Source organism: Equus asinus, chromosome 9 (assembly GCF_041296235.1).
Source record: "Equus asinus isolate D_3611 breed Donkey chromosome 9, EquAss-T2T_v2, whole genome shotgun sequence".
Classification (NCBI taxonomy): Eukaryota; Metazoa; Chordata; class Mammalia; order Perissodactyla; family Equidae; genus Equus; species Equus asinus.
In genome coordinates, this window is record NC_091798.1 from 23,211,996 (window position 1) to 23,239,454 (window position 27,459).

At 41.7% G+C, this 27,459-nt stretch overlaps 1 protein-coding gene across 8 annotated transcripts in view; it reads left to right on the forward strand.

Moving 5' to 3' along the window:
• Positions 1–27,141, forward strand: part of EBF1 (EBF transcription factor 1) — a 380,610-nt gene extending 353,469 nt beyond the window's left edge. For 5 of the 8 annotated variants that reach the window (XM_044777725.2, XM_044777723.2, XM_044777722.2 and 2 more), the window contains exons 12-16: positions 9,935–10,000; positions 11,201–11,378; positions 12,028–12,207; positions 16,219–16,413; positions 24,937–27,141. In XM_044777725.2, coding sequence (XP_044633660.1) covers positions 9,935–10,000; positions 11,201–11,378; positions 12,028–12,207; positions 16,219–16,413; positions 24,937–24,968 — 651 coding nt within the window. In that variant the 3' untranslated portion in view covers positions 24,969–27,141. Of the gene's footprint in view, positions 1–9,934; positions 10,001–11,200; positions 11,379–12,027; positions 12,208–16,218; positions 16,414–16,749; positions 16,833–24,936 lie in introns of those variants that run through there. The other 3 variants (XM_044777726.2, XM_044777727.2, XM_044777729.2) reach the window with 1 other exon arrangement.
• Positions 27,142–27,459: the final 318 nt, after the last annotated feature.

The following is a 27,459-nucleotide window of genomic DNA, read 5'->3' on the forward strand; positions in this document are numbered from 1 at the left end:
CATGTAGTATATTCAACTCTTAGAAAAAGCACGCTGGAGTTTGATTCCAAGAAACATTTTGTCTCTGCATTCTCTTGTCAAAAACACAAACTGTGGAATGCAGGACATTTCCCTCCTCTCTCCACTGTATCTGCCAGAAAATTTACAGGCAAATTCCACTTCCCCATTTTGATAATATACTCAGTTTTAGAGGCTTGGTGTCCCCTACTGCTTATGCTTCTTTTACCAGGGGAGTTTAGCCTAGATCTGTACACCCCTGAAATCGCGGATAGAATCAGCTGTGTTTGTGTATGTGTGTGTTGTGAATATGCATGCACACATGCATTCACATAGCATCTTTCTGGGGAAGGAGATTGTAGTTTTGTTTTAAAAACCCATGACTCCCATAAAAGTTACAATTCTCACTTCTTTACATGATTTATTTTATCTTTAACTGACTTATTTTGCGGTAAGTTATTCTGTTTGTCATTATTGTATCATGCCCATTTTAGAGACAAGGAAACTGAGGCTCAGAGAGGACAAGTAACTGCTCAAGCTTATGCGGCTGGTAAATGGAGGTTTTCTGCCTCACCAGACTTCCTCACCATTAGCCCGTTCTGAATCTTTCACAGTGTTTTGCAAATAGGATTCCATCTCAAACAGCACTCAAGGCACGTAATACACATTGACTCTAAGAATGCATATAATTTGCCAAAGTTTTCTGGAAACTAAGTGAGGGTTATCAATATTATTGCTGGCTATATGTCTGCTGAGCCAGGTGGGAGCGTTAACCCTGCTTTACAGATGAGGAAATGGAGACTTGTGTTTACAATGCTAATAAGTGGCAGAACACCGATTTGAGCCAACTCTATTGGACTCCACAGCCAGTATCCCTAAGTACTGCCTCCTAAAATTAAGAAAAAGGAATTTTAAGAAAAAAGGCAATTTTGCAAACCAATCCTAAAAAATCCTCAAGCTTGGCAGTGATGAGTGAGTGGAAGCATAGACTGAAGTTAGCTAACAACTGGCTGAGCCAGGCGAAAGTGGCAGCATGCGTTAAAAATACGCACCAACAAAGCGGGGGGGTAATTCTCCTTCTCTTTCTGTAGCTGCAAAGTCATTGTCATAGGGACTGGTGATAACAGCTACTCCAGTAAATGAATTCTGGAACCTCTTTCAAGTTCTTTTTTAGCACTGAGCGCTTGATGAGGGGGACTAAGTTTAACCTACTTCATATCACACTCTGCTCGTTGAATATAATTACTCATTAGTTGAAGAAGTCACAGGAGAAACAAGGGGCTCATTCATTTCTGCCTACTGACCATCCAACATCCTGCTCTTAGAGAATAAAACCCTTAGAAACAAAGGTGCTAGGAGATCTCCAGCCTTGCTCACTATTTTCAGCCTTGAGTAACACTTCAATTAAGCATTGGAGTAATAAGAACCAAGCCCCAGCAGTCTCGAGGCAATGGATTTTAATTGCAGTTCTACTCAGGACCATCTGTAAAGCTTGGGAATCATCATTTACAGATACTGTTCATCTAGAGGTCCGTGTCATAACTGATGATGTTAACAATTTAAGAAGCAAAAGAAAACTATATTTTTGCCTCCCTTGGATAGCCTTAAAGTACAACATAGTTCCAGCATGCACATATCACTTACTCGAGTTTAACTATATGTGCTTGTCCAAAAACATAAATATACACATACATTTGTATACACACACACCAAACACACATACAAAGACATATACATATGACAATAAATCTCTTTGTTTACTCAGTGGTCCTTTTACTTCAAATTAGATATTTATTCTCCTTTGACCTAGGGAAAGAGAAGGCACGGTCAAAAGGCAAAGAGAAACAGAAGTAGTTAATTTTTGACTTTTGTGTTTCTAAGAGCCCAGGCCTTGGTAACTTAAAAGATTTTCAAGGGTAATTTTGACTCTAGGCAGTTTTTGTTTCATGTGCTGACTTTACAATCTACCCCTGAAAAAGGCACCTCTGTCCATGGCCTTCTCTTTAAGCAGAGACTTTTATCCTGATCAGAAAGTCGATTTCCAAGGCCACTCAGCAGGACCTAACCCAGAGCGTCGGTCTTAAACCAGTACAATGAATTGGAATAAGAAGAGCCGGCCAGAGGTTACCAAGTTCAGCTCTGTACCTCCAAGCAGGTCATATTCACAAGGGTGCAGACACCATTTTTCACTGTATTTGTGGCGGGAAGCACCCCAGGCTCCCATTCACCAATTACCATGACACCATTTAGAAGAGAATGCCAGGAGACCAAAAGGAGGGGGAAAGCCATTGTCATAACTCTTCTCAGGAATACCTGGTTTCACAATTTATACTTAACTGCTGACACTTGAAAAGTCGAACATTTTGGTAAAATGAATCAAGCTGTAATGTTTCTTTTATGAGATCCCCTTGCAGGAAAGGGAGGTTTGGCACCTCGTGGAGACCAAGCTTAGTTATCCATCATAGTAAAGTCAGCTGTCCTAGCCAGCTTCTCAGAGGTCATGCGATCGAACCAACAGCTCTTACAACTATATTATTGCTTACGGAACAGTAATTGAGGCACCAGATAAAAATTACCTGGTCTAATAGGCAGCGAACAATTTTCACTCAATAAAATTATAAGCCAAATCATTCATTTCATAACACTATGGCTAATTTATTTGTTGACCTTTTAATATCCATAGCTCTTCAGTGGTATTAACTGCAACTCAGACAAAATCTCTTGTTCATTTCACTTTCATTGATTTTTTTTTTCCATTGAGGCAATAACAGCTGCTTGAAAACAGCCTTTTTCTTTCCACTGTAAAAGTCAATCATGTAAGTTAGTATGTCTTACGTTGATATAGCTGTGTTAGCTTACAACCTACTTTAATTTCATGTGATTCAGAAGTCTTCTATACCATGTTGGTAACAAAGGCAAAGCTTTCTGGTGTGCTTCCAGCCATGCGATACGATGATACATAATACGTTTGAGAAGTAGGAGGGCTCTCAACTAATCTGAACGTAAAATCAACTTTAAAATTAGAGGAGATTCGGAAGTCCCCCTGCATTTTCTTTGTACTAGACTAGAATGCTTTCAATGCCTCTTGTATTAATAGCAGTAGACCCTTTCAACATATTTAATTCCTTTGTTCTGGCAATTTCTGCAGATTTTGATTGTGGTTTGAATTTTATTTTTCTTTAAAGACTATGGGCAATGAGTGTGTGCTAGAACATTCAGTGAGCATCAGCTGAAGCTTCTTATGTGATAAAGTACTATGAAGTCTTTAGAATGCAGGGTTATAAAGAATAATTGTTACACATTTGGCATTTTATGCCTCCCTAGAAATAACCACTTGCTACCTACACCTCATCTATGCTCCTCCTTTCCGTTTCAATTTACTCTAAAGTGGTCCTTAGCCATAATGAGAAATGCCCCTTTCAACAGAAACATGTTTAATTATAGCCGTGCTAAATGTAAGTGACTCTTCTCAGTCATAGGGCGTCTGAGTAAAGAGTGTTTAAAGTGTGACACTAAAGGTTTCTAATGATCTGCGGTAAGCTCTATTTCGAGAAGTTCATATTACCAGAAAAATGAAAAATTTTAAGAATGTCTCAGAGGATTGGAAACTAAACAGGGCTCAAGTATTATTTTGGTTTGTTTTACTCCTTCCCTCACTGCCCTCATTATATGATTTTTTAGAATGCAGAGTCTACCATTGTGGAATTTTCCATTTGGCTGAATAAACACAAAGGAAGTTGGGATATAAAACTAACCTCCACAGAAATCCCTCTCGGTACAACTAGTATTTATTGCTTTGTATATCCAGCTCTGCGGGAAATGGGCTGCAAGAAACTTCCAATCAATTTTTCAGCTTTCGGGTTTTCCAATTAGTAGTGTCACCCAGACTTTCAGAAGCAAGTGGAGAAGGAGCTAGAACTTAAAGGCTAGTGAGATGAATATAATGTTCAAAATATGGACCCTATAGCAAATTCTGGAGTGAGGAGGTGAATGAAATCAATACTGATTTCACTGATAGAGGCTTATAACTTCTAAATCAGGAGTGACTTTGCTTCTCTACTTCATTTTATTTTGGTGATATTTGAGCCAGTTCCATATTGAATCCTCTGATAAGGCAGAATAGATTGGTGATAAATGGGTGTCAGGGAAATGTGCAGTGACAGAAAAGTATTGTACTTCTTTCTCCGGAATCACCCAAGTCCACTTGACTTTGATCATTGAGGCTTGCAGTTTAGCTTCTGTTCCCTCCCACATCCCACAAAACATTATTTCCCATTCAAGGGAACATAAAGCCAAGCACAGATTGTCCTCTCAAATTGCTGAAGCATCCCTGGGCCTTAATTCTGTGAGGGAGTTCCCAGAGTCTCAAAATCTGATTCTGAAATTTGAAATTAATGTTGTGGTGTTAAATGGGTATCCATCTGGCTTTATGAGTTGGCGTATATGTGCTCTGAATGAAAGTAAGTTCTGGCCATCTCCCCTGCTCATCTGGGTTTGAATTAGTCAAAACATTAAATTGGGTTTATAAATGGACTCAGTATTACACAGTTAGACAGCCTCCCATTCACCCTGGAAGGCTAGATGTGGCCAGTGAGTCTGAGCTTATTAGCTACATCTTTGAGGTCAGACACTGAAGAGAAGGTTCTCATAGAAGGTGAACAATCCTCAGGGATTTTACTGTCATGAAACAGAAAGAAAGATGAATTAGACATGGCTGCGTATCAGATACGGTATGCCTGGTTCCCAAGAGTGTGCAAGTACCTAAGTATTTCTAAGGACCTAAGAGTACAGTTAATAAAAGGCTGATGTACATCAAGGCCAACTTCATGTTGCTAGCAGCTTATAACTTGAGATAATGTCTGTACCTGACATGATTCATTATATTAATCACAAAATTAAAATGTAAGCACAAGCCAGCAGGAGTGAGAGAGAGATTCATTTAAAAAAAGAAAGTGGCATAAAAAACCCCCACAGTTATCAAATCTTGACCTTTGGGAATTTATATATTGGATTAAAAAATCTGGAGCCAAATATAACACCAAAGTTAAGTCTTCTGCTTTTATAAACCATGCCAAATATATGACTTTGTCATTTCATCATATAAATTAAGCATGCCCTTTTTAAAATCAGTAACTGTCTTAAACTCTTCAACAAGAATTTCTCAGGGCCTGTGGTTTGCTAAACATTGGGCTTGGGGCTTAGAGAAGGAGATTAAGACATATCCATGGCCTCAAGGGCCTACGGTCTAGTTATGGAGAGTGAAGACTAACACGCTTAAAATCAGAGCAGAGCGACCCCACAGCATCTACTTCTGTGCTGTTCTGTGTGGCACAGTCAGCACTATTTTTTGGAGGAATGAGAGAGATTTTGAGCTGGGCTATCAGTGAAAGTGGAATTAGTTCTGGTAGAATAATGTAATTCTCAAGAGCTCAGGCTCTGATGTCTAACAGGCCTGAGGTTGAATCCCTGCTGAGCCAATTGTCAGTTGCATGAACTCAGAGAAAGTTGGCTGACCTCCTTAAGCCTTGGTTTCCTCATCTGCCAAATGGTGATACAGACAGTACCTTAAGAACCTCTTTGGGAAGACTGAATGAGTTAATGTTCCACTTTCAAAAAACAACAGTTATCTTTATCATTACTCTACCACCACCTGCACCACCTTTGTTACCAGGCTCTAGAGGATGGGAAGTCATTGTAAATGGGCACAAATTGATGCCAGCATTCCCAATAAAGGAAAGGCAAAAGGAGTGAAGGTGTGGAGATAGAAAAGAGCCCAGTGTTTTTCTTCTGGGCCAGGGAGGACCAGCTAAACCAGAAGAGAGAGCAGCTCTTCAGATGTGAAGGGAGAGTATATTGGATAAAAAGGGTAGGACCTGATGATGGAGAAAATCTTTCATAATCCTCATAGTACCCTGTACCTTAATTCTGGGAAGATAATATGCCTTGAAAGGTACTGGAGAGTAATATTGGTGTGTGACCACTGGGACAACAAGAAACTCAAAAATTATTTGCTTAATTGATTGGGTTGCAACATAGGAAGTAAAGCCGAATCTTTCCTCTGTATTTGTAACCCACTCAGCATTTTTATTATAAAAGGTTCCAGAACATTAGTAAAACCCATAATGATTACACTTGACCTGTTTCTCAGAACTCCGCTGGTCCTTGAGTCTTGCAGTGTTTTTATAGACTCTAAATAGATTTAGTATAGCTTATCCCCATTTTTCTTTGTGGAACCCCAGTCACAGAATGATCAACCAATGGTCATAGCAAAACAGGTGAAGCTATATTTTAACTGTGAGAGGAAATAGATCCGCAAAAAGTTGTTTTTAAGGAGTAAACATTTTCTGTTTATTTAAGAAAGAAGAAATTCAAGGCCGTGGAAAGAAAAATAGTCCCACTCAAGATGTAGGCTGGAGAATAAGCATTGACTCTGTAAAGAGACTCTTGGGCTTTTCAATACTTAGGATACTAGTATTTGTCTTCTTAATTCCTCAATGGGATATATTTTTTAAAATCCTGGGATAGGATTAATTGTCTTGGCAGAGTCTAATCTCTACCCTCATGTCTTAAACTGCAAGCAGAGAGATGTTTTAAACATTATGAAAAGAAGAGAAAATCTCTCCTGACAAATAAATGCCTTGAAAAATTACATATTTGTACTAGTCAAGACTCTTTCTTTTCAGAAATATTAAAATTGCATATTAGAATGGAAGGATCCTTATACTCTGCTCCTTCCTAATACCTCAAAAAATGAGACTTTAGGAACAATTTCATAGACAAAAGAGTATATGAAACATCTTGCTCTTCCCCTTATGGGAAATTTCTGTTTTTTAAAATCCCAGGCTCAATCATTTCCTAATGGGAAATTAGAGATTTCTCAAATTACCATGTAAAACAGGAAAAAAATTACACTTGTGACCACAGAAGAGATAGCATACACTATCAATTTGATTTTAAAAGGCATACATCTTTTATACTACCTGTCATTTTTATAATGCCTTTTACAAATTTAATCAATACATTTTAATGTTCTATATACTTTAAGTGCAATATACAATAAATATTCAAGTTTCGTCTTAAACATGCTTTAGCCTTCAAATTGTTAAAACTGCAATGCCCTTTCAATCTACTTACATAATGTCATAAAATATACATTTCAAGGTAAATGAAGTCAGCTACTTCAATTTAGTCCCTCAAACTGGTAGTAAATGAGAGGTTAACACTATGGTGCCAAACCCATTATTGAGTAAATTTAGCACCTTGGACAGCTCTGTAAAATCTTTATTGCTTTCCTGACCTGCTCGTCATGTTCTGTCTGTGTGTTCAGTGGCTCTCAGCTCTGATTGAAAGGCAATATATTAGATCCCAACACAAACACGCTTGGGGGCTAGTTCACTGGGAGCGTAATGACATGGAGGTGAGAGCAATTTTCTGGTCACCGAAATCCAAGCACCTTGCAGGTCTGTTGCGCTAACTCATAGAGGACCCAGAAATTTCCTTCTCCTTCCCCTTTGCAGAAATAGCTAATAGAAGCTGAATCACACTGGCAAAGCTGAACCAAATGTGGGCTCTCCCTTAACCCTCAAAGTTGATACTGCGGTGAAGGACATTTTAAAATGGGCGAGCTATCATTTAAGAGAGTCACTTCCAGGACAGCAAATCCAGCTTCACTCTCCTCAAGACTGCTTGTCTGAAACGATACTGGTCTGATGACCCACCTATGGCAATGTGCCTAGTGGAAAAGCATGTCCCAGCTTTGTGGAGCAAAGAAGGATGCAGATTTAGAAAGCAAGATTCATGTGTTTCATTTTCAAAGGATTAAACGGTGATGAGAACTCCGAATACAGAGAAAAAGAAACAAGTGGATTATGGCATTGAAAAACTTTATCACCAAAAATGTATGAGGCTAAAATATATAGCACACACTAATAGTTGGAATTTTTTCAGATTTACAAAAACTTGAAAGATCTTTGAGTTTATTGTGAACTTCTCTTTTCCCTGGTTCTGTGAAATTAATTAAAATAAGAAGCATGCTCTAAGTCCTCAGTGATAGTGTTCCAAGATTGAAGTTTGCAATGCAGTTTCTAATTGCACCTCATCATGCTTTTGACAAACGAGAGACTTGTATTTTTTCCCCCTAAAATGAAAAGAAAGAAAAGTACCTTCTCTGCCAAGCCCAAACACTGGCATAAAAATTTATTTGAAGAAATAAATGAACATAGACCCAAAGAAGTCAAATCTTAGTAAATAAACCAACTTGATCCTGTTTTGTTTTAATCTTTCCTAAGAGCCAGATAAAGCCATGAGGTTTTAGTGAAAGCAGCACAGGCTGAATTCGATCTGGGGATTGGGTTTAGTGTGCCCATACCGTAGTAAATTATTCACTGCTGTGGTCAGACAATACTGCAAACAAAAAGTGGTAAATTATCTTGTAGCTTGCATCAAAAAAATAAAGAAATTATTTCAGATGTATTGATTCAAACCCTATTGATTATATAATGCTTTTCACTCCTTATATGAAAAATAACTGAACTGTTTTATAAATGGGGTCTAGCAGCTTAAGGCAAGCATAAATGTTTATTGAGAACTGAAAACCCCTCTACCTCATTTTTGAATTAGGACATTATGTATGTCATAAGTAGTTACTGCAGTATGACAACTATTTTATCTTATATTATAGAGAATTTAAAATTGAAAAATGCTAATATGTATCTAAAAGCTTGTCATTTCAAGAGTTGTTCAAGGATTTTTGAAGAGGCTATGGTGACAGCAAAATGAATGCAATTATATCCCTATTTTCTGATCAGCATTTACAGTCTATGAAAATTGAACAGCACTGTTTCTCCATGCAGAGATCTATTGTGTAAAATATTTAAAGTTAAACTTCTTTTTGAAACTTTACGCACAGCAAAAAAATTGTAAATACATCTTGCAAATCACCTCAGATAATCCTACCATGCCTTCATGTTCGGTTCTCTGAGAAGCCTCCATTTTACATATGTCAAGCATAACTTTGCTTTTCACATTCCAGTGTGAATGAACAGCAGCAAATTAGGGCAGAATGAAGAGGGAACGATTCCTTTTGGTTAGAATGAAAAAAAATGACCACTACACACACTTTTGTAGAGTGCCGTACATTATTAGAAACAAGCATGCAAGCTAAATATGGAAGCCCACCTAAATGGAAAGAGGAAGACATTTTCCCTTCAACTGGGATGAACAGCAGAACATACATCTAGGATGAGAATGAATGAGCAAATGGGGAAAGAGCCAAACAATACTGAAATAGCAAAGAATTGCTATAAAAGAAACAGACTGCCCATCATGAAAATTGGTGCAGACGGCGCTTCCGGGGTCAGGAGAATCCTTTTGTTAGAGCCTCTGACAAACAGTGCGTTACCCCAGTGTGTGGCTTTACTGCATCACCCCCTTCTATCATGCCTCTGCCACACAAGGGAGATAAACAAAAGAAGTTTAATGCTACATGCTTCTAGTAGCCGAAGATTGATTGGAAATCCCTCGAAAATGACCTGTCTGATAAGGTCATGGTTCCTGGAATAAGCAATTAAGTGCAAAATAAACACATCTTAGGGATTCATAACATGCACTGAATGACATCGATTGTAGTAATCTAGTAAATGACCTCGCAATTGTATTCAGCAATAAACATATGAGTGCTTTATCGTGCCTATGGCAGACTATTGAGTGATGTATTTTATTTTGCAGTACCAATGATGCTCACCTTTTGACTCGATTAAGTGTGTATGTGAACAGGGATAAATTGGTGATTTAACGCCATTCTGGGGTTTCCCAAGCTACTGCCTTTAAAGCAGTGCATTGGCAAAGTATGGCCAGAGAGAACTGGAACATGATCATGTGAAAAGATAACAACCACCTGCCTTCACTCAGAGGATTGTATCTGCTTTTCTCTTGACAGGAAGTGATACTCAAAAGGGCTGCGGACCTGGTGGAAGCGCTATATGGGATGCCACACAACAATCAGGTGAGCGTACTGGGTTTCAAACTCGTGAGGGCTTCACATTCAATGGAAGATCTTGGATTCCTTATTGTAATGAAAAAGTATGAAAAATAGAAAAGTCACTTGCATGAGTTCAGAGTATAAGTCATTCAGACCTAACATGTTGCAAGGCTACTCAATTCTTCTCTCTTTTGTAAGTCTTTTATTGCCTTTTCTATGGCATCAGTGCCTTACAAGGAAAGGTACGCCATTTAAAATGAATCTTCTGTGGGAGTGTACTTCATAATCGACGAAGAGAGTTACCGGTGCTTTATTTTATTCCTCTCAGGTTTTCAGGCAAATTTAGGAGGAAAAAGGGAGTTTAATTTCTTCTCCTAAAAAGTATAACGAGGCCTGAATGTTATCATCTGCTTCTATTTCATAGAGCAACTCCATGTATGTGGTTCAGATTGCTCAGGAAACTGTGAATGTGCAAAGTCATTCACTCCTTTTTTGTCTGACTTGAATCAATGTCCTGAGAGCACAGTCCCACTAATACTCAGGGACAGCGGTAGTCATGCAACCTGCCCTTAACTCCAGTAGGGGAGTGAGTTACAGCCTCTGCGTGTGTGTCAGCCCAGAGTTCCTGTGTGTTGTTGTGGAGAAGGGAAACCCTGTGGTGCTGTATACTATGGAATGGCTAAGGTAACAGACAGGGTTATGCAGCCCAGCTCGGTCCTTAAATGGGTGAGTGTCTTTAAGTGAAGTCTTCACCTCAGTTCCCCCATTTGTGATATGGGCCTGATGATGATGAGACTAAACTTACAGTTTTGTTGAGAGTGTTGCAGAAGTTAATGCAGTTAACCATGGAAAGCCCTGAGCACTACCGTGCCTGGCATAATGTAAGCAAACAAAAAATGGTTTTAGGGGCCGGCCCAGTGGCATAATGATTGTTTGCATGCTCCACCCTGATGGCCTGGGGTTCGCTGGTTTGGGTCCCGGGGCAGACCCAGCACCACTCGTCAAGCCAAACTGTGGCGGCACCCCACATAAAGTAGAGGAAGATGGGCACAGATGTTAGCTCAGTGACAATCTTCCTTAAGCAAAAAGAGGAGGATTGGCAACTGATGTTGGCTCAGGGCCAATCTTCCTCACACAAAAAAAGGTTTTTAAATTTTTTAAAAAATGGTTTTATTAGGAGTATGATTTGGGGTAGCTAAAGGGGGTATTCCTTTTACTTTTCAGGAAATTATTCTAAAGAGAGCAGCTGACATTGCAGAGGCCCTGTACAGTGTGCCCCGCAACCACAGCCAGCTCCCGGCCCTCGCTAACACCTCGGTCCACGCGGGAATGATGGGCGTGAATTCCTTCAGTGGACAACTGGCAGTGAATGTCTCTGAGGCGTCGCAGGCCACCAATCAGGGTCAGGAGTCTGCTCTTGTCGCTCCCCATTTCTCTGCCCCTTCCCAACCTCAAGATACCCCCCTCCCATTTATTTAGCACAAAATAATTTTTATATAAAAAATTTTTCTTTTCCCAAAAGGAGAGATTCCTAGTTTGTGTATCTGAAATACTCTTGTAGAATTTTGGTTTTAGCTGTCACGTCTGGTGGTCTGGTGTAGGGGGCTAGAAAGGATACATGCTTGTAGCCATCTCTCCATTTGACTTTTCACCATAAACCATGAATGACAGATCGCAAAGAGGGTTGGAATTAAAGTTCTGAGGGGCCAAAGCACATCATCCTCACCCAGGGAAGAAGAACCTGTTAACTCCAGAGTACATCTCTTAGATTGGGATTTATTTCTGCTCCAAAATGATAATTTATAGGCCCTGCATTGCCACTTTTCACGGCCCTGCTAAGTATTTATGATCTTCTAAGAAATGTGTCTTTTGCTCGCTTGCCATTTTAATCACAGAGCTAGCACCACCAACCCACGCACATGAATCACCCAATCCCTTCCCTTTGGGATGTGGCGAGGGGGCAAGAAACAGAGACCTTCCTTTCCCCAGTCCTCCAGGATTGCCACCCATGCCACCACCACCCTCACCCCTGGTTTTGCCCCCACCCTCAGGTTTCACCCGCAACTCAAGCAGCGTATCGCCACACGGGTACGTGCCGAGCACCACTCCCCAGCAGACCAACTATAACTCCGTCACCACGAGCATGAACGGATACGGCACTGCTGCCATGTCCAATTTGGGTGGCTCCCCAACCTTCCTCAACGGCTCAGCTGCCAACTCGCCCTACGCCAGTAAGTAGAGATGTGTGTCCTGTGTTTCAGCACATTTTCGCTTGAAGAACTGGGTACTGTGCTGTGCGGCCCACTGTGCTGGTCTCCTCAGTCTGAGGGTCCCCACCCTGCGAGCATTGATCCAGGCGGTGATACTAAAGGCAGCAGTGCCTCCAGCAGAAATCTCTGCCCTCCCTTGCTCACCTTCCTCCCCACAGTCTCCATGTCTCAGAACTTTGCTGCAACCAAAAGCAGCAGTATTGATGTCATGGCAAGAACCCAAGCTTCTAGTCAGAGGGAGACGGGTTTGACTCCTGCTTCTACCAGTTATTGACTGGTGGCCCTGAGTAAATTCATCTCTTTTCCAAACCTCAGTTTTTCTCATCTGTAAAATGGGGAAGGAACTAGCACCCACCCCATACAATTGTTGTGAGACTTTGATACCATAATGCCTGTAATGAGCCTATCCTGATGCCTGGCCCATGAGAGGCACATTCAGTAAGTCTTAAGTAATAATCATAATGATGGAATGATAAGAATAAGTGGCGCTGGTAGTATAGCATAGTAATAACAGTCTAAAACTTAAAATTCCTCCCTTTAGGAATATGGCGCCTTTATTTTTTTAATGCGTGGAGTTTTTTTCCCCTTTTGTTTGATGTGTAGTTAAAAAGACAAACTTAACAAATCAAAAAAACACACTTCACTTTTTCGAAAATCTGGCAAGATGAAAAACAATACACACATACACAAGAAGTGTTCTTTGATGCCTTGTCTCTGTCTTAAACAAGTTTAGCTTAAAGGATTTTTTGGTACAGCGTTTAGATTGCATCTAAAGAACCTGAGGGAACTGGCATCTTTAGATAGTAAACGTCATGGGCTGTGTCTCTACGATCTCTTGATCTCCCTCTGAGGATTTTTACATAGATGACCACGTTCATCGTGGATGTGGATGACTCTTCTGTTGTGTAAAACGTGGCCAAACTCTGAGACATTTGTGGAGTGATAGAAGATGTGTCGTTAAATGAAAGAATATTCATGATTTTGAAAAAAAGAGTTTTGGCTAAAAAACTTAAAAATTATGCTGTTTCTAATAGTGGAAACATGGAGTGTGCTAATCTTTTGAAAGAGGAAAGATCATTCTTGGCCTTTGAGAGGAGTTATTTCTGAAAGGAATACTTAGGAAGGCCTTTTACTTTCTGGGTAAGTTTTTATGCTTAGTTGTGTGCTCAATTTCATATTTCTACTTTATTTGTTTGGAATCAGGAGCTTGTTGAACATTTAAAATTCCCCAAATAATCTGCATCCATTAGATCTGTCTGCTCAAGAGTCAGTGTTCGGGGCCAGTTTCACATTAGATTTTGATTCATCGAAAGATCGTTTCTCATGGATCTATCATTTCGGTGTTCTCCCATCTACTTAATCAGAAAATGTTTCAATCATGACCTGAAAATTAAAAGGTGGCATTCTTAATTAAATCAATAAACTAATTGCTCTATGGTAGCAATTCAATTTAGGGGCTTGGATTGCCCTGTCTTCCCGAGCCTGTGTAGACACCCAGCGACTTCAGCCTGAGATTGCATCTGTCAGACTGTGAAACTTCGAACATTTAATTTCCATTAATTGATTTCCTCAGTGCTCACAAATATAGTATTAAATTCTCAAATAGGCTCTCAGATGGGACAGTTTTATCTGCATAAATGCAAATAAAACAATAAACACAAAGCCCAGCTGATTTGAATTTTTGCCTCCACAATATTTAATTATTCATAAACCACTCATGTTGAAAAATTCTGAACAGAATAAAAAATAAAATAAGTAAGACATTCCACTGGAGAACACACTTTTTGGTGTGGTGGCTGATAACTAATAATGTTATAACAAATGGAACTGCGTGACTATATTTCTCCCCTTCCTCTGTTCACCACCCCCCTCCAAACTCCCCACCTCTAAATACACATAATGATCGCATTTGCCAACGAGATTAATTGCCTTCCTCAGTGAACCAGCAGGATTTCAAGTCTAGGAATATTTAAAAATCAAACCTCCAGTGCAGGAGCTTTGCAATTTAAATGGGTGTTATTATTGAGCGTATTTTCACATTTACAAATCCTAAGAGATGTATAAAAATGCTGGCCTCATTAAAAGAAAAAGTACAGTTTAGAAAATGTTTGTGAAAACTCTGAGGATGGCGGCTCTGTGTTCTGCTCCATAAAGCATTCAGTGCCTTTGGACTGTGTAGTGCTCAGGGCTCCATGCCAATTGCTGCCCGTGACCGAGTTGATTCCCACTTCCCTAACTTTCCAAAGCCAGTAGGCCAAGGGTAAGGCCACCGAAACAGCAGTTTGGACTCTGGTGGGTTCATGGAAAGGGGGCCTTTTCTCCTGCGATCTGTTTCCTTTGCAGGGTAGTATAGTGGAAAGAGCACTGAATTTGGGTTTGGCTCCTGGCTTCACTGCTTTCAGCTATGGCCCTTGGTCATGCCACTGAACTACTTTCTGAGTCTCAGCTTGCTCGATTTGCTGAGGTGTAAAAAGGGTGTAATTGGCCTCGTAGCCTATGACGTAAGTGAAAAAGACATGAGGATTCTTGTGAATGATAAAGCAATGTATAATGTTTATTACAAAATGTGAAAAATAGTACAGTAAGGAGGAAGTTCCTAGAACTTGAATTAAGTGCCTGAAAATCACTGGGCAGGATTCATATTTTTCCCCAGGAGGTGGAGGAAATAGGAGGTGAGCATATGGAAGTACTAGTCTTGAGTGTAGAGCACTTTCTTGTGTGCAAAATCTGTCTCCTAAAGGAACCATGAGATTATTAGCAACTGGCAAATGATGAAAGGCCAGGCTGAGAGGAGCTGCTGGTAGAGCATGTACATCCACCAAACTCTTTCATGTCCCCAGCAGCTAGGTTTTCTCTGTCTCTGAATTACCAAGGTTCTCCCATCATTGATAATCCACATCCTCACTACTATTAGACTGTGAATATTTACATAAGGAACCTATCCTACTGCTTATTAATTCACAAACGTTTATGTGCAGCTCCATGGGGGGATATAAAGAATTTGGAACTTTGGGCCAGCCCCGTGGCACGGCGGTTAAGTTCACATGTTCCGCTTCTCGGCGGCCCGGGGTTCGCCGGTTTGGATCCCGGGTGCGGACATGGCACCGCTTGGCACGCCATGCTCTGGTAGGCATCCCACGTATAAAGTAGAGGAAGATGGGCACGGATGTTAGCTCAGGGCCAGGCTTCCTCAGCAAAAAGAGGAGGACTGGCAGTAGTTAGCTCAGGGCTAATCTTCCTCAAAAAAAAAAGAATTTGGAACTTTGACTTATAGTTCTGCATTATCCACAAATGTTCTACCTGGTGGTCTGTTTATCCATCTGGCCTCCCACCTACCTATATCTGTGGTGTGAAGCATTGAGGGACTGTTAAATCCTTGAGGAACTCCTAGCTTCATGGGGAGGAAAGGGACACTTACACACCACCATCTGCCAGTGCCTTGAGTTGGAATCCTGGTGTTGCCCTCAATTCTCCCTTCTTCTCCACACCTCTCATTCCATTGGTGACCACACCCCCTTAGGGTGGCCTTCTCCTGTTTCTTGTATCCCCAGCCCCTTTGTAGAATCTTAGTTTAGGCCCTACAGGGAATGCTTCTATGCCTCCTCCATGAAGGCTTCTTTGCTTCCCTTTCCCTGCCTCCACAGAATTGGCCATACTCATCTTTGTTGCTATTTTGTGCTTCTTTATCCCTTATAAGAGCATTTTTGTTTCCTGGCCTAGGATGTCCCAGTGCCTAGCACACTGCCTAGCACATAGTAGGCCCACAACAAACACATAAGAGATCATCAACAACAAAAGGTAACACATGCCAAGTACCAAATGTTGAAAGTGGACAAGATCCCGAGAGTTCAGGGAAAGCTTGTGCTGGAAGGGTGGCCTGAGCAGGGTGGCCGGTAAAGGTCAGATCTGAGCCACCTTGTCTCAGGATGCCAGGAATGGCACTGATTTCTCCTTTCCCATTGCCCCTCTCAGTCGTGCCATCCAGCCCCACCATGGCCTCCTCCACAAGCCTCCCCTCCAACTGCAGCAGCTCCTCGGGCATCTTCTCCTTCTCACCAGCCAACATGGTCTCAGCCGTGAAACAGAAGAGTGCTTTCGCGCCAGTCGTCAGACCCCAGACCTCCCCGCCTCCCACCTGCACCAGCACCAACGGGAACAGCCTGCAAGGTAAGCCGCAGGCCCCAGCTGGGCCCACCACACGCCCTGACCTCAACCTCCAAGCGCCAGAAGTAGGTGCGATATTGTTGCGAGGGGATCAGCCTTGGGTCTGCCTGCTTCTCTCTGCCCTCGTCTCTTCTGTTCCTTTGTGTTCGCTCTCCTCGGCCCTGACCCCAGGCCCCTGGCCCTGTGCATCTGTCCTCTGCTGGAGCTTCCTGAGCAGTCCTCTTTCCAACTCCAGCAATTCTGCTCAGGCCCAGGATTTGCATGAGAATACTGTTTCCACTTACTAATGCTGTCATTTCTCTTTTCTCCTCCCTCATTCCCTGTGGTCACCATAACCAGACCAGTCTTTTGTGGACTCTAGGAAGCTCTCCATTGCAGGGTCTCTCCCTGGACTGGCCTTCTCCTGAAGTAGGTCACTCAACCTTCCCTTCCTGTCACCTATGTCAAAGCGAACATGTGTGGGGCTGATAATGGGGAGTGGGTGAGCCATGGCCCAACCAGAGCCCTGAGGTTACAGCATCAGAGACCAAAGGCCCAAGACTTACTGCTGGGAACCAGAAACCCCAAAATGCTACTAGAGTATTCTGGTTCATATTAAAATTGTTCAATTTCGTCCTCATCATGGAATATGGAAATAATAGAGTCACCAAGAGTTGATGTGACCTTTCTATTCATTGAGAAAAAAATCCTACCCTTTTAAAATGGGTCCACCATTTCTTACATTTTCTTATGTGCTGGCACTGGGTTTTGGTGTTGACCTGCACAACTGCATTCATTCTCCCACTGCTGAGTTGTGTGTTGGCTTCTCATAGCCCCTACTTTACAGATGAGAAAACTAAAGGTTAGGGAGGTTACGAAGGTTGTGAAGTTCTGTGGGAGAAGCTGGCTTCAAACTCAGGCTCAGAAATGCATCTCCTCTTTCCATCTCTCAAACACTTCGTTACACAGAGTGGGTAAAAAGGATGTATCCAGGATTCCTAAGGCAGCTGGCAGGGAAATACGATCAATAAAATAATCGGCTACCGTTTATCGATCACTGAAGAGTATGTCAGACTCTGTGCTAAACACTGAGTATGCTCCATCTTATTTAATCCTCACAACGTCCTGATGAAATATGAGGACTCTTATGATCTCGATTGTACAGATGATGAAACTGAAGCATAAAGAGAGTAAATACCTGCCCATAAGCATAGCCATTAAATGGTGGAGATGAATATAAACCCCAGCAGGGTCTGTGCCCCCAACCCCCAGTCTACACAGCTCCCACAGTGTCTTCCTTCAGTGGCAGCCATGCCCATCTTCACTGATGGCAGTCAGCTGTGGAGGTCAGGAGGCTCAGCAGGACAGCATACATGTGTGGGATTTCGCAGCCTGTTGTTTTTGTGTGTAAGCCTGTGTATATTTATTTATACTTAAGTACACATGTACTCTGCACTGGACACATTACATTGATATAAGCTTATATCGATTCTCCTAAAGCCCCTATGAGGTCACTACTATGCTCATTGTATAGATTGGGAGATTAAGGCCCAATTTGCTCAAGGCCACACAGCTAGTAATGATGGAGGCAAAATTGAACCCAAACCATGTGACTCCAGAACCTGAGCTCCGAATCACTGTGCCTCTCTGACTCCAGGAGAGCGTTAGACCATTCCTCAGAAACCTGCTGGGAAATCTGCCCAGCACAGCCAAAGGTGGGGCCCCATAGCATGCCTGTGCCCCTCCTCTAACATGCACTGGCAAAGCCATCTTCTTAAGGGAAGAGGAAGATAAGCTGACTGAGGAACTCCCTTGCGGTCAATATTATTGATGATAGTAATGCCCACCCCCACAAAGGGGAGCCTCCCATTCATGCAAGTCTGACTCTTTTTCAGTGAAAAATAATGCTTTGTCATCCCCAGTACACCTCCAGTTGGCAAACGAGGGATATAATGCTTAAGCAAACATAACTTATAATGGGTGTAAATAAGGTTAAACATACGGAAAGCTCAAATCTGCCATTCTTGAGGTGCCAGTCGCAGCCCTTGTTAAACACAGATTTGATATGAGGAACAAGATATAATAGGATTTGTAATCAACAGCAGAGAGGGGGTGCTTGAGAAGAAAAGGCCCACGGCTCTTGGATGGTCAGCAGCTGTGTCACCGGCCAACAGTGACTTCAGAGGGCAGCCCTTCAGTGAGGCGAGGCTGTGTCTTTTCATGCTGTGTGGACCAAGGAGGGAGCAGGAAGGGACTGAAAATAGGGACTTGGCCCAGATTTTAGAATCTCCTGGATTTAGGGACCATCTGGTGGCGTAGGGCTATATGTGTGTGTGTGTGTTTAAGTAATGAGGAAATGGCTTCAAGACAGGGACACATTGAAAGTTTGTGCATTTGTCACCCCTAGAGTGTTTCTAACTCAAGTCTGCACTGATTCCAAAACTACAGAGACCGTTGCTCGCTTCTGATTAGCAGCTGAGTCTCCATGCCTCCATCACATTTCCAATAGGCAGCCGCACAGCATGGAGCGTCTGAGGTGTAACTCAGGGACACACTTTGTGCTGGACTTGCTGTTGCGGACGACACTGCCCTTTCCTTCTGATTGAGCATGTGTACAGGAGATTCTTTCTGCACTTTCCCCTACCCCGTGTTTCTGACTCTTCAGCGTGATTAAAAAGAAAAAAAAGGGAGGTTTGTTTTTCCAATACTGCTGTGTACCAAACGTCCCTGCTTTTGGGGATGCCAGTGGAGGAGGTGTGAATAGAGAAATTAAAGTCAAATTTACTGCATCATCTTCCTTTAAGCCTTCCTTCTTCTGTCCTGCTCTGCTCCCAACCACCAAACTCGCCGGGCACGGCCCACGTGGGCTTGGTTGGGCTACACTGTTGTTTCTAGGGAGCTCCTGCTTGGGGCCTCGGAGTCTCCCTTGAGAAAAATGGCATTCTGACAGTGGGCTCCTAGACGTGTAACTGAAGAATTACTTCATCTTTAGCTTTCTAAATTCCACTTTTTCTATTAAAAAAGGACCTAGGTGGATCATAGAATTAGGGGTAAGAATCTCTGAGTGTTTCGTTCTTTCTTCTCCTTTTTATTGTTACAGTAACACCTGCTTCATTTGGTCCCAGCTAGTTCAGAATTGTGATCATTAAGACAGGGCAAGTGAAGAAGGAAGAGTTGGTTAAGCAAATTGACCATATAAACAAGATTAGGGGTGACACATTTAGGCTGTTTAACTGTTTTAAAGGCCTATTTACCTCCAACTACCACTCTGCTAATTGTACATCATTCTGGTTTTTTAAAGCCAACTTCTTAAAGGTCTTTCCCCAGCAGCCCTTTTGTAACCTCCTTTAGTGACTGCATGCATGTTTATGCATCAAGAGATATGCACTGCAGTCTCCCAGGATGGTGATGACCACGGTCATAGCCACTAACGTGTGAGGGCTTGCTCCCAGCCCGGCGTCTACATTATCTCCTGTAGTCCTCCCAACCACCCTTTGATGTAGGCTGTTTATTGTCCCCATTTTACAGATGCAGAAACTGAGACTTAAAGCCAAGATGGGTCATTCAGAGTTACACAGCTAGCAAATAGAGGGAACCTTGGGTTAAAAACCAGGCAGACTGACTGCCATGTAAGCCCCTATGCCGTATGGCCATATTATGTTCAAGCCACTGGGTTATGGGTTCAAGCCCATGTGGACTGCAAAATCCTAGCCTTACAAACTTTCCCTGTATTAGGGCAAACATGACCACAGTAAAGAAAGTGGATCTGTCTGGGAGAGACTGGCACCAAGCTGTGGAAGTTCAGAGGAAGGAAAGACTAGGGCAAATTCAGAAGTGCTTCAGGGAGAAGGTTGCCGTTGAGCTGGATCTTGTATGAAGGGCAAGTCGAATTCTGGCACAGGGAGATGCGGGAGGGGGCATTTTAAGCAGAAGGATTAGGATAACCTGAGCCAAAGAGTCATGTGCACTAACCAGTAAGCCGCTCAGCATCCTGGAGCACAGGTGCCAAGAAGCAGGGATAAGGTTGAGCAAGGAAGTCATAAGCTCCATTCTTTACATATATTTTATAATTCACAATTTCTACTCTGATTCCAACTGGCTTTCTATCCCAGGTAGATAAAACCTAGGACAATTTACCACATGTCTGAGAAATTTTTTTAGGACAAAGCAACTCTTATCTCAGCACTTCTGGAATCTCACAAGATGTTCTGTTAAAAAAAATTAAAATGTTATGGTCAAACAAATCTAGGAAATAGTGCTTACTGAGTCGCTGTCTTGGATATCCACGATGCAGCTATGTCTGTAAAAGGCTCTGAGACATCCTGTGGTTAAACAAAAACGACTCTTCCATTTAGTTTTGTGAACTTATTTGCCCACAAAACCCTTTTCCAAATGTTAAGACCCATGAACATCCCATGAAAACTTTGGAAAATGCAGTTGTATTTTGGGTTTAAAGAGAAATCTTCTTCTGTTCTTATCTAGATAAAGTCATTGATAAATCCTGATCCTAGATTCCCCAAGTGTGTCTATTTTCATGGGTCAAAGACTTGAGACACCAGCTATGCTCAGCCATTGTCCTGGAGACATCCTCTCCCTTCTCCTAAAGCTTATGTGCCCTAGAGCGTGGATCTATACAATTTCAACCCTCAGAAGACTTCATTAACCAACGGAGGGGCAGCCCCAAGAAGGCTGTCAGCATGCCATTGGACCTACCCTCAATGTAATGATTTTAAACCTTAACAATGCCCTGTATAGTCTCTGCAGTGAAAAGTTAAAAACAAAAGTCCAGAGTGATTTCACAAAAATTGTCCCCACATACTGGTTGTTTTCTTTCCCTACCTTGTTGAAGCTCTGGCTGGCCAGCCCGACCTGACTCTGGATATCATGCAGTCTGGTCGTGAGTCTCATGGAATTGTCTTTTCCTCAATGCACATGTTCAATTTGTGCAAGATCTGCCCCTCACCCCCCGTTCTGTTTCTGAGTAGCTCATAATTATTACACAAATGTAATATGGTTTCAGAAAGACCGCATTCCACCCTCTCACTCCAAACCCTCCCAGCTCTGCAAAACTTTCCATTTTTCTCTTTGTTCTTATCAAAATTGGAACCCATACTAAAAATGCATTGCTTTTCAAACCAATGGTTTTCTGAGCCTCTCTCAGAGAAGGTGATCACCCAGCTGCTGGGGAAAATGGCAGAGCCACCTCGATCTTGTGCTGTCTTGGCACATGTTGCTCTCTGAGGGTGTCATGTCCTCATGGAAATCTTCATGGGCTCCACTTGGGCAAGTCAGTGTGCCAGTGGCACTTCTGGAACATTCCAAGCCTCAAACACTAGTCCCTCTCACCCACATAAGTAATCTTGAGGATTGCAGCACAGATACAAGAAAAACAGCTCCTAACAACGCGGGAACTTCCCTGCAGTCATGCAGTGAGGTTTCTTTATCAAAAGACCTCTTTAGGGGTGTCTAAGCTCCGAGGCCATGAATGGGAATTTTTTCCCCCCAAATTTACTCATCAGAAAGGGTTCTGCATCTGGAGTTTAGGAAGTCACAGATGAGATTTATGGAGCCGTAACCCCCTGAGATATGCAAAATTCTGGGTGTAGGTATGTGTGGACCTTCTTCTGGAGAGAGTTTCCATGACTTCCTTAGGCTTGCAGAGAAGGTGGGAAAGTGTGGGCAGACCAATGCTGCCTCCTTGACACCCTGAAATATGTTCATTTGTTTATGTGTTTTTAATTTTAATTATTTGCTAGCATGTGTAAACTGGGCTATTTCATCTTTTAAAAAATCCACATCTCCACCTTCTGTTGAAATAATGCAGTGGATCTGGTGGCTGTGAGCAGGCCTTCCTGCACAGCAGATCGGGTGGGCGCTGACTCGCTGCCCGCACTAAAGGAGGCATGCCTTTGGCAGAGTCACCTCAGTCCCCACTCAGGCACCCCCCTCACTCTCTCCCTGCCCTGGGCCCTCAGGGTGCTGGGGTTTGTGTTCCAGAAGAAGAGCTGTAAGCTACAGACTAGCACGGCCATCAGCTTTGCCTGACACCTTGTAATCTGGCCCTAGTGGAGGTTTAATGTAATTAATCTAACACACTTTTCAGGTACCGAAATACTGCTTAGATCTTTTTTATTTTGAGCTCACATTGGTTTATAAAGTTATATAAATTCGAGGTGTGCATCATTATATTTCAGCCTCTGTATAGACTGGATTGTGTTCACTACCATAAGTCTAGTTGCCCTTTTTTTTTTTTTTTTTTTTTTTTTACTTCTAGCCATCCAAATGGGATGTTTTCAGGACCCAACTGATAATGTTGGCTGGGTCCACTGACTACATTAGCAGGAGGTTGGTCAGTTTTCTACTTCACTCTGTATCATATTGACACTGCCTGGCTGGCTGGCTGTACTATAGGGGGCTGCCCTTTAATGCCAGGCATACAGTAGATTTTCGTGAAAGGCAAAGTAGATTTGCTTCTTTGGCCAGGGCCTTAGAACTCCCAAAGAAAGGCCTGCCTTAATAAGGGTGCCTGGACCCACCTCCAGCCCGGATGAGAAGTTCCTTTAGGAGGCAGAGCCGTGCTGAACTGTCACGCTGCAAAGACCCCTACCCTCCTTGCCTTTGGAGCTACAGAATCTTCACTTCTCAAGTTAAGGCTTGGATTGAAATACCGAGCTCCCTCTTTCAGTCAAATCTAGGGCTCACTTGAATCTTCGGGGGACTGCATTTCCCACTGATCCCAGATCTTTGGGGGTTTAAGTTGGTCTGCGTTTGGCAAGAGACACTTCCTGTTTCTAAGAAAAATGGCTTATGAGAGCTTACGAAAAAGACTCCAGGAGCTTTTGGACTGCAAAACGGCTCTTGCAAAACAACATTTGGATGATTTACGTGTAAATGAATCAGAAACATGTGGATTAAATTTCCTTGTGAATACAGATGGGTTTAAAAATTAACGGAAAAAGTGTTTGGCAAAATACATTTTTTTTTAATTGAATCTAAAATGTCAGGACTGGGGAAGGGGATCAGGAGGGTGTGGGAGCCCCAGGGCTCAGACTCACCTAGCCTCCCCGTGTCTCCTGCAGGATTGGTGGTAGTTGGGGTTCGCTTAAAAAAAGAAAGGCACTTTCTTCCAGACATGAGATTTGGGAATGAAGAGGGCCTCTTCCTAGATGCAGTCATCACTGACAAGAACATTAATTTAAATTTAGAATTGCCAATAAAAAGAAAGCAATGACTTTCTCTCTCTGTCTGACAACATGCTAAGCCATCATTGGGAGCTAAAGATGGCTGCCTCTCGCTCCTGATGTAAGCGTCACTCTCATCTCAACATATCTCAAAGTGGCCACACTGTTTCAGTTTTCTCACACTCATCCCTTGATTCCTCACACCCGTCATGTGAAGTGTGCCATATGAGATGGTGCCTATTTGATATAAGAGGAAACAGAGCCCAGGGAAGTTAAACAATTAACACAAGGTCACCGAGCTAGTTTAGCAGCAGAAGGGATGGGTTAGAAATAATAGCAGCTCGTCTCTATTAGGTCTTTCCTAGGAGCTGAACCCGGGCCAAGCACTTCACATGTGTTATTTTGTTTAAATCTCCAACAACCCTAACAACATCACGGCCCTTGCAAATACTGATTAACTGCATTTTCTAGCTGAGGAGACAGAAGTCTAAGGAGACAAGCAACTACTTCTGGGGAACATAGTAACGAAAAAGCCAGAGGTGGAATGCTGGCCCACAGGATCCCGTGCTCTCGTAAATACCGCTGTGTGCGGCCGCCTAACTCTGAACACTTTGGAAGATTTGTGATTGCTCCAAAGAGCCGTCCTTTTCCCAGGATTTCACCCCAGCTTTTCTAGGCTACAATTTGTTAGGGGCATGGTTGGATCATTCCAGAAACCTTGAGTGAAGCAGCAGTGTAGAAGACATCCTGCACTTTTATGCAAACTGCCTCCTCTGTGGCTTCTCCCGGCTTTATCTGCCCAGTGAACAGTGCCTGCTGTAGCTGGTGTTTCCTTCTCACAGGCGTGAAGATTGAGACGAAGACCTTCAGATTGCTGCTATGGTACCCAGGCTTCGTGCTAATACAGAGCACAGAGTGAGCCAGGGTTTTTTTTGTAGAAATTGCTGGCAGTTGGGATGGGCTAGTTTTTTATTTTATATTTTGGAAGTGAAGGAGAGAGGAAAAAAGAGTGACAAATCGAAAATTCTCACTATTTTGCAAAGTTTGGGGCTGCAACTTTCCCAGCGGTATTCCAACTATGCAACTTTCCAGTTATGTTTTAAAATTGAAATCAGATTTGGAGGGACGTTTAGGATCTTCTGTTCTGTTAAAAACACATACAAATAATGATATATTATCATTCTTAATAAAGTGCATGCATATTCTATAAAAAAAAAAAAAACTCATTCCAGGGAAGATGAGAGCACATTTGTGGCTAATATTCAACTAACATAGTGGTGGGTGGGTGTTTTTTCCATCTTTTTTTGTTTTTTCTCAGTGAGAGGTTTGGATGCAAAACCATTGACTCTGTCTTCTCTTTCCACAGCGATATCTGGCATGATTGTTCCTCCCATGTGAAAGAATTGCCTTGAAGAATTTTATTAATGAAGAGGTTGGATTCTGCTACAGAGAGTAATGTGATACAAGTCCCAGAGCGGAACTTTTAACTCAGGCCTTTTTAAGAGGAATCACAGTAACTGCAGAGTTTTAAACCAACAATATCACCGACCTTGCAAATACTGAAGTTGGAGGAGATCTGCAAGTGCAGGGTGTTGGTTAGAGTTGTACCTCCCAAGTATGTGGGGGATATATTTATTCTGTGTCGATACAAGCAAATCCACTTTTTCCTTTTCTTTTTTTTTTAAGCTTAACTCTGCAGTCATTTGTCTTTTATAAACCATAAAGCTGTATACAAGGGACACTATAAATAAGACTCCACATTTTAATTTATGATGTTTTTAAAGCTGTGTAAAGGGAGAATGAAGTGGTGATATTTACAAAAAAGTTAAAAAAGAAAAAAAAAGCTCGTATGGGACAGAATAGGAATGCCAGTTAGATTTTTTAGAAAACTAAGGGTCGGCTTTTGCGCCTTAAAGCATATCAAATGGTAGGTAGCTCAGACAGTACATTTTCAGTATCTAACTTAACATGCCATCCCTTAGCAGTGCAAGCTTATTTATCTCTTTTGTATTGTTGTCTTAAGTAACTGTGTAAATAAATGCAGGCTGGAAAGTTAAAAAGTGATGTACGTGATCACATTTTTCCCTTCTACTCAAAAATCCAGTGCCTCTAGACAGATTGTTAAAACTGCATATTTAAACCTGATATTCTCTCTTTTACTTGTGTCCACTTCTTCTGAAGCCTAAGGCCAATCGAGAGCTTGGTGGCACACATACTGCGTGAGAATCTCCTTTGAGACTTCATGGAACAGGGTCCAGGCACAGAATTCCACATTATGCCCTGCAGGTATCAAGCCAAAATCCCACCTCCCCTCCACCATTTACAGGTTTAAAGTTTACTCATCTTAAACCCTGACGTCATACCAATCCTCCCAAAGCTGACACAAGCAACAGAGCAGGTAGTCCCGAATTGCCATTCAGAGACAGCACCTCTATCATTTGTCGACCCTTACGTTGTGATGTAAGCGATTAAAGCGACAGGTTAAGTGCTTTGGAATTAAGAGTAAAAGGAAACTGGGAGAAAGGAGAAGGCTGAGACCTCCAAAACATAGTTTTCTGTTCTATGGGAATTTTTGCTCTCATTATCTGGGAAGTGTTCTTAAAAATAAGAATTAATAGCAAAGATGCAGCAAAGCTCTGAGGATGCATTTGCCTGATATTTTTTCTTTGCTGTTGTGTTTTTGTATGTAGTTATAAATACTGTAGATTTTTTTGTGATTTTTTGCCAAAGTTGTTGTTCTATTTATACATTTTAATGTCTTAAGACAGTTTTTCAATATCACAAAAAGATTTTACTGCATATTTTGCAAAGAAGAAAGCTCACTACCTTTAGCTTGCACATACTTGCAAAGTTAATTAAAAGGCTTTTTGTTTTAACGGGGATTTTGTAAAATATCCATATAAATAATGTATTTATCTTTGGGATTTGTACATTGCTTTCCCCTTCTTCCTTTCCTCCCACTCCCAATTTATTTTATTGTGTATGTTTGCTCTGTGAAAGTGCGCATTTGTTTGGTCACCTACAGTTGTCTTAGCTGTTTCAATGTGATTTTTAAACATTTCATTTATAGTTATTTTTAGTATTGTTAAACCATGCTTCAATTTTTTTATTTACACCCAAAAGCCATTGTCTATTTTTGTATTATTTGTAAGTTAAGAAGTTTTTTCCAATATATGGCAAAAAAAATAGTAGCATATTATTCTTGTAGCATTTAGTTCTGTAGATTAAAAAAAAATGTATCCTTTGCTTTGGAAGCTTACAAAAAAAAACCCTAATGCTGTTTTACTCTATTAATATGCATGGAATCTCTCCCTTTGGAGTGACGCATTTTGTGCATTAAATTCGGGCGAGAAACTTCATAGAAATCAATGAACATACTTTCTTTCTTAAGTCTGCTTGTATATTTCCTCTGTCTTTCACGTAAATATAAACCAGCAGATTGGATGCCTTAACAATGCAAATCATATTCATTTCACTTGTACATTGTAACTGTGCACCAGAACTGTCAGTCATCACTAACATTCTAAGAAAAAAGAAAAAGAAAAAAGAAAAAAAAAAAAAAACAAAGAAATGGAAAAGCACAAAAGAACTGTTTTGTTACCTTAAGACAATGTAACTTTTTCTAGTAGAGCAAGAAATTTACAACAATGCTGCAACTGTGCATGCCCCCATATGGATTTTGCAATGGTTTTCACTAGACTGTCAGAGTGCGATTTTTATGGGTTGGGGCGGGTGGGGGAGGGGGGTTTGGGGGGGAAGGGAGGGGAGGAAAGCTGATTTTTCATGGTGAGAAATAATAATAATGGTGATTAATAATAATAAAAAAACTGGAAAATGTAAGCAAGGTGGACGCATTGCTTCTCGGTACTCAGAAAGGTGGTCTGAATTT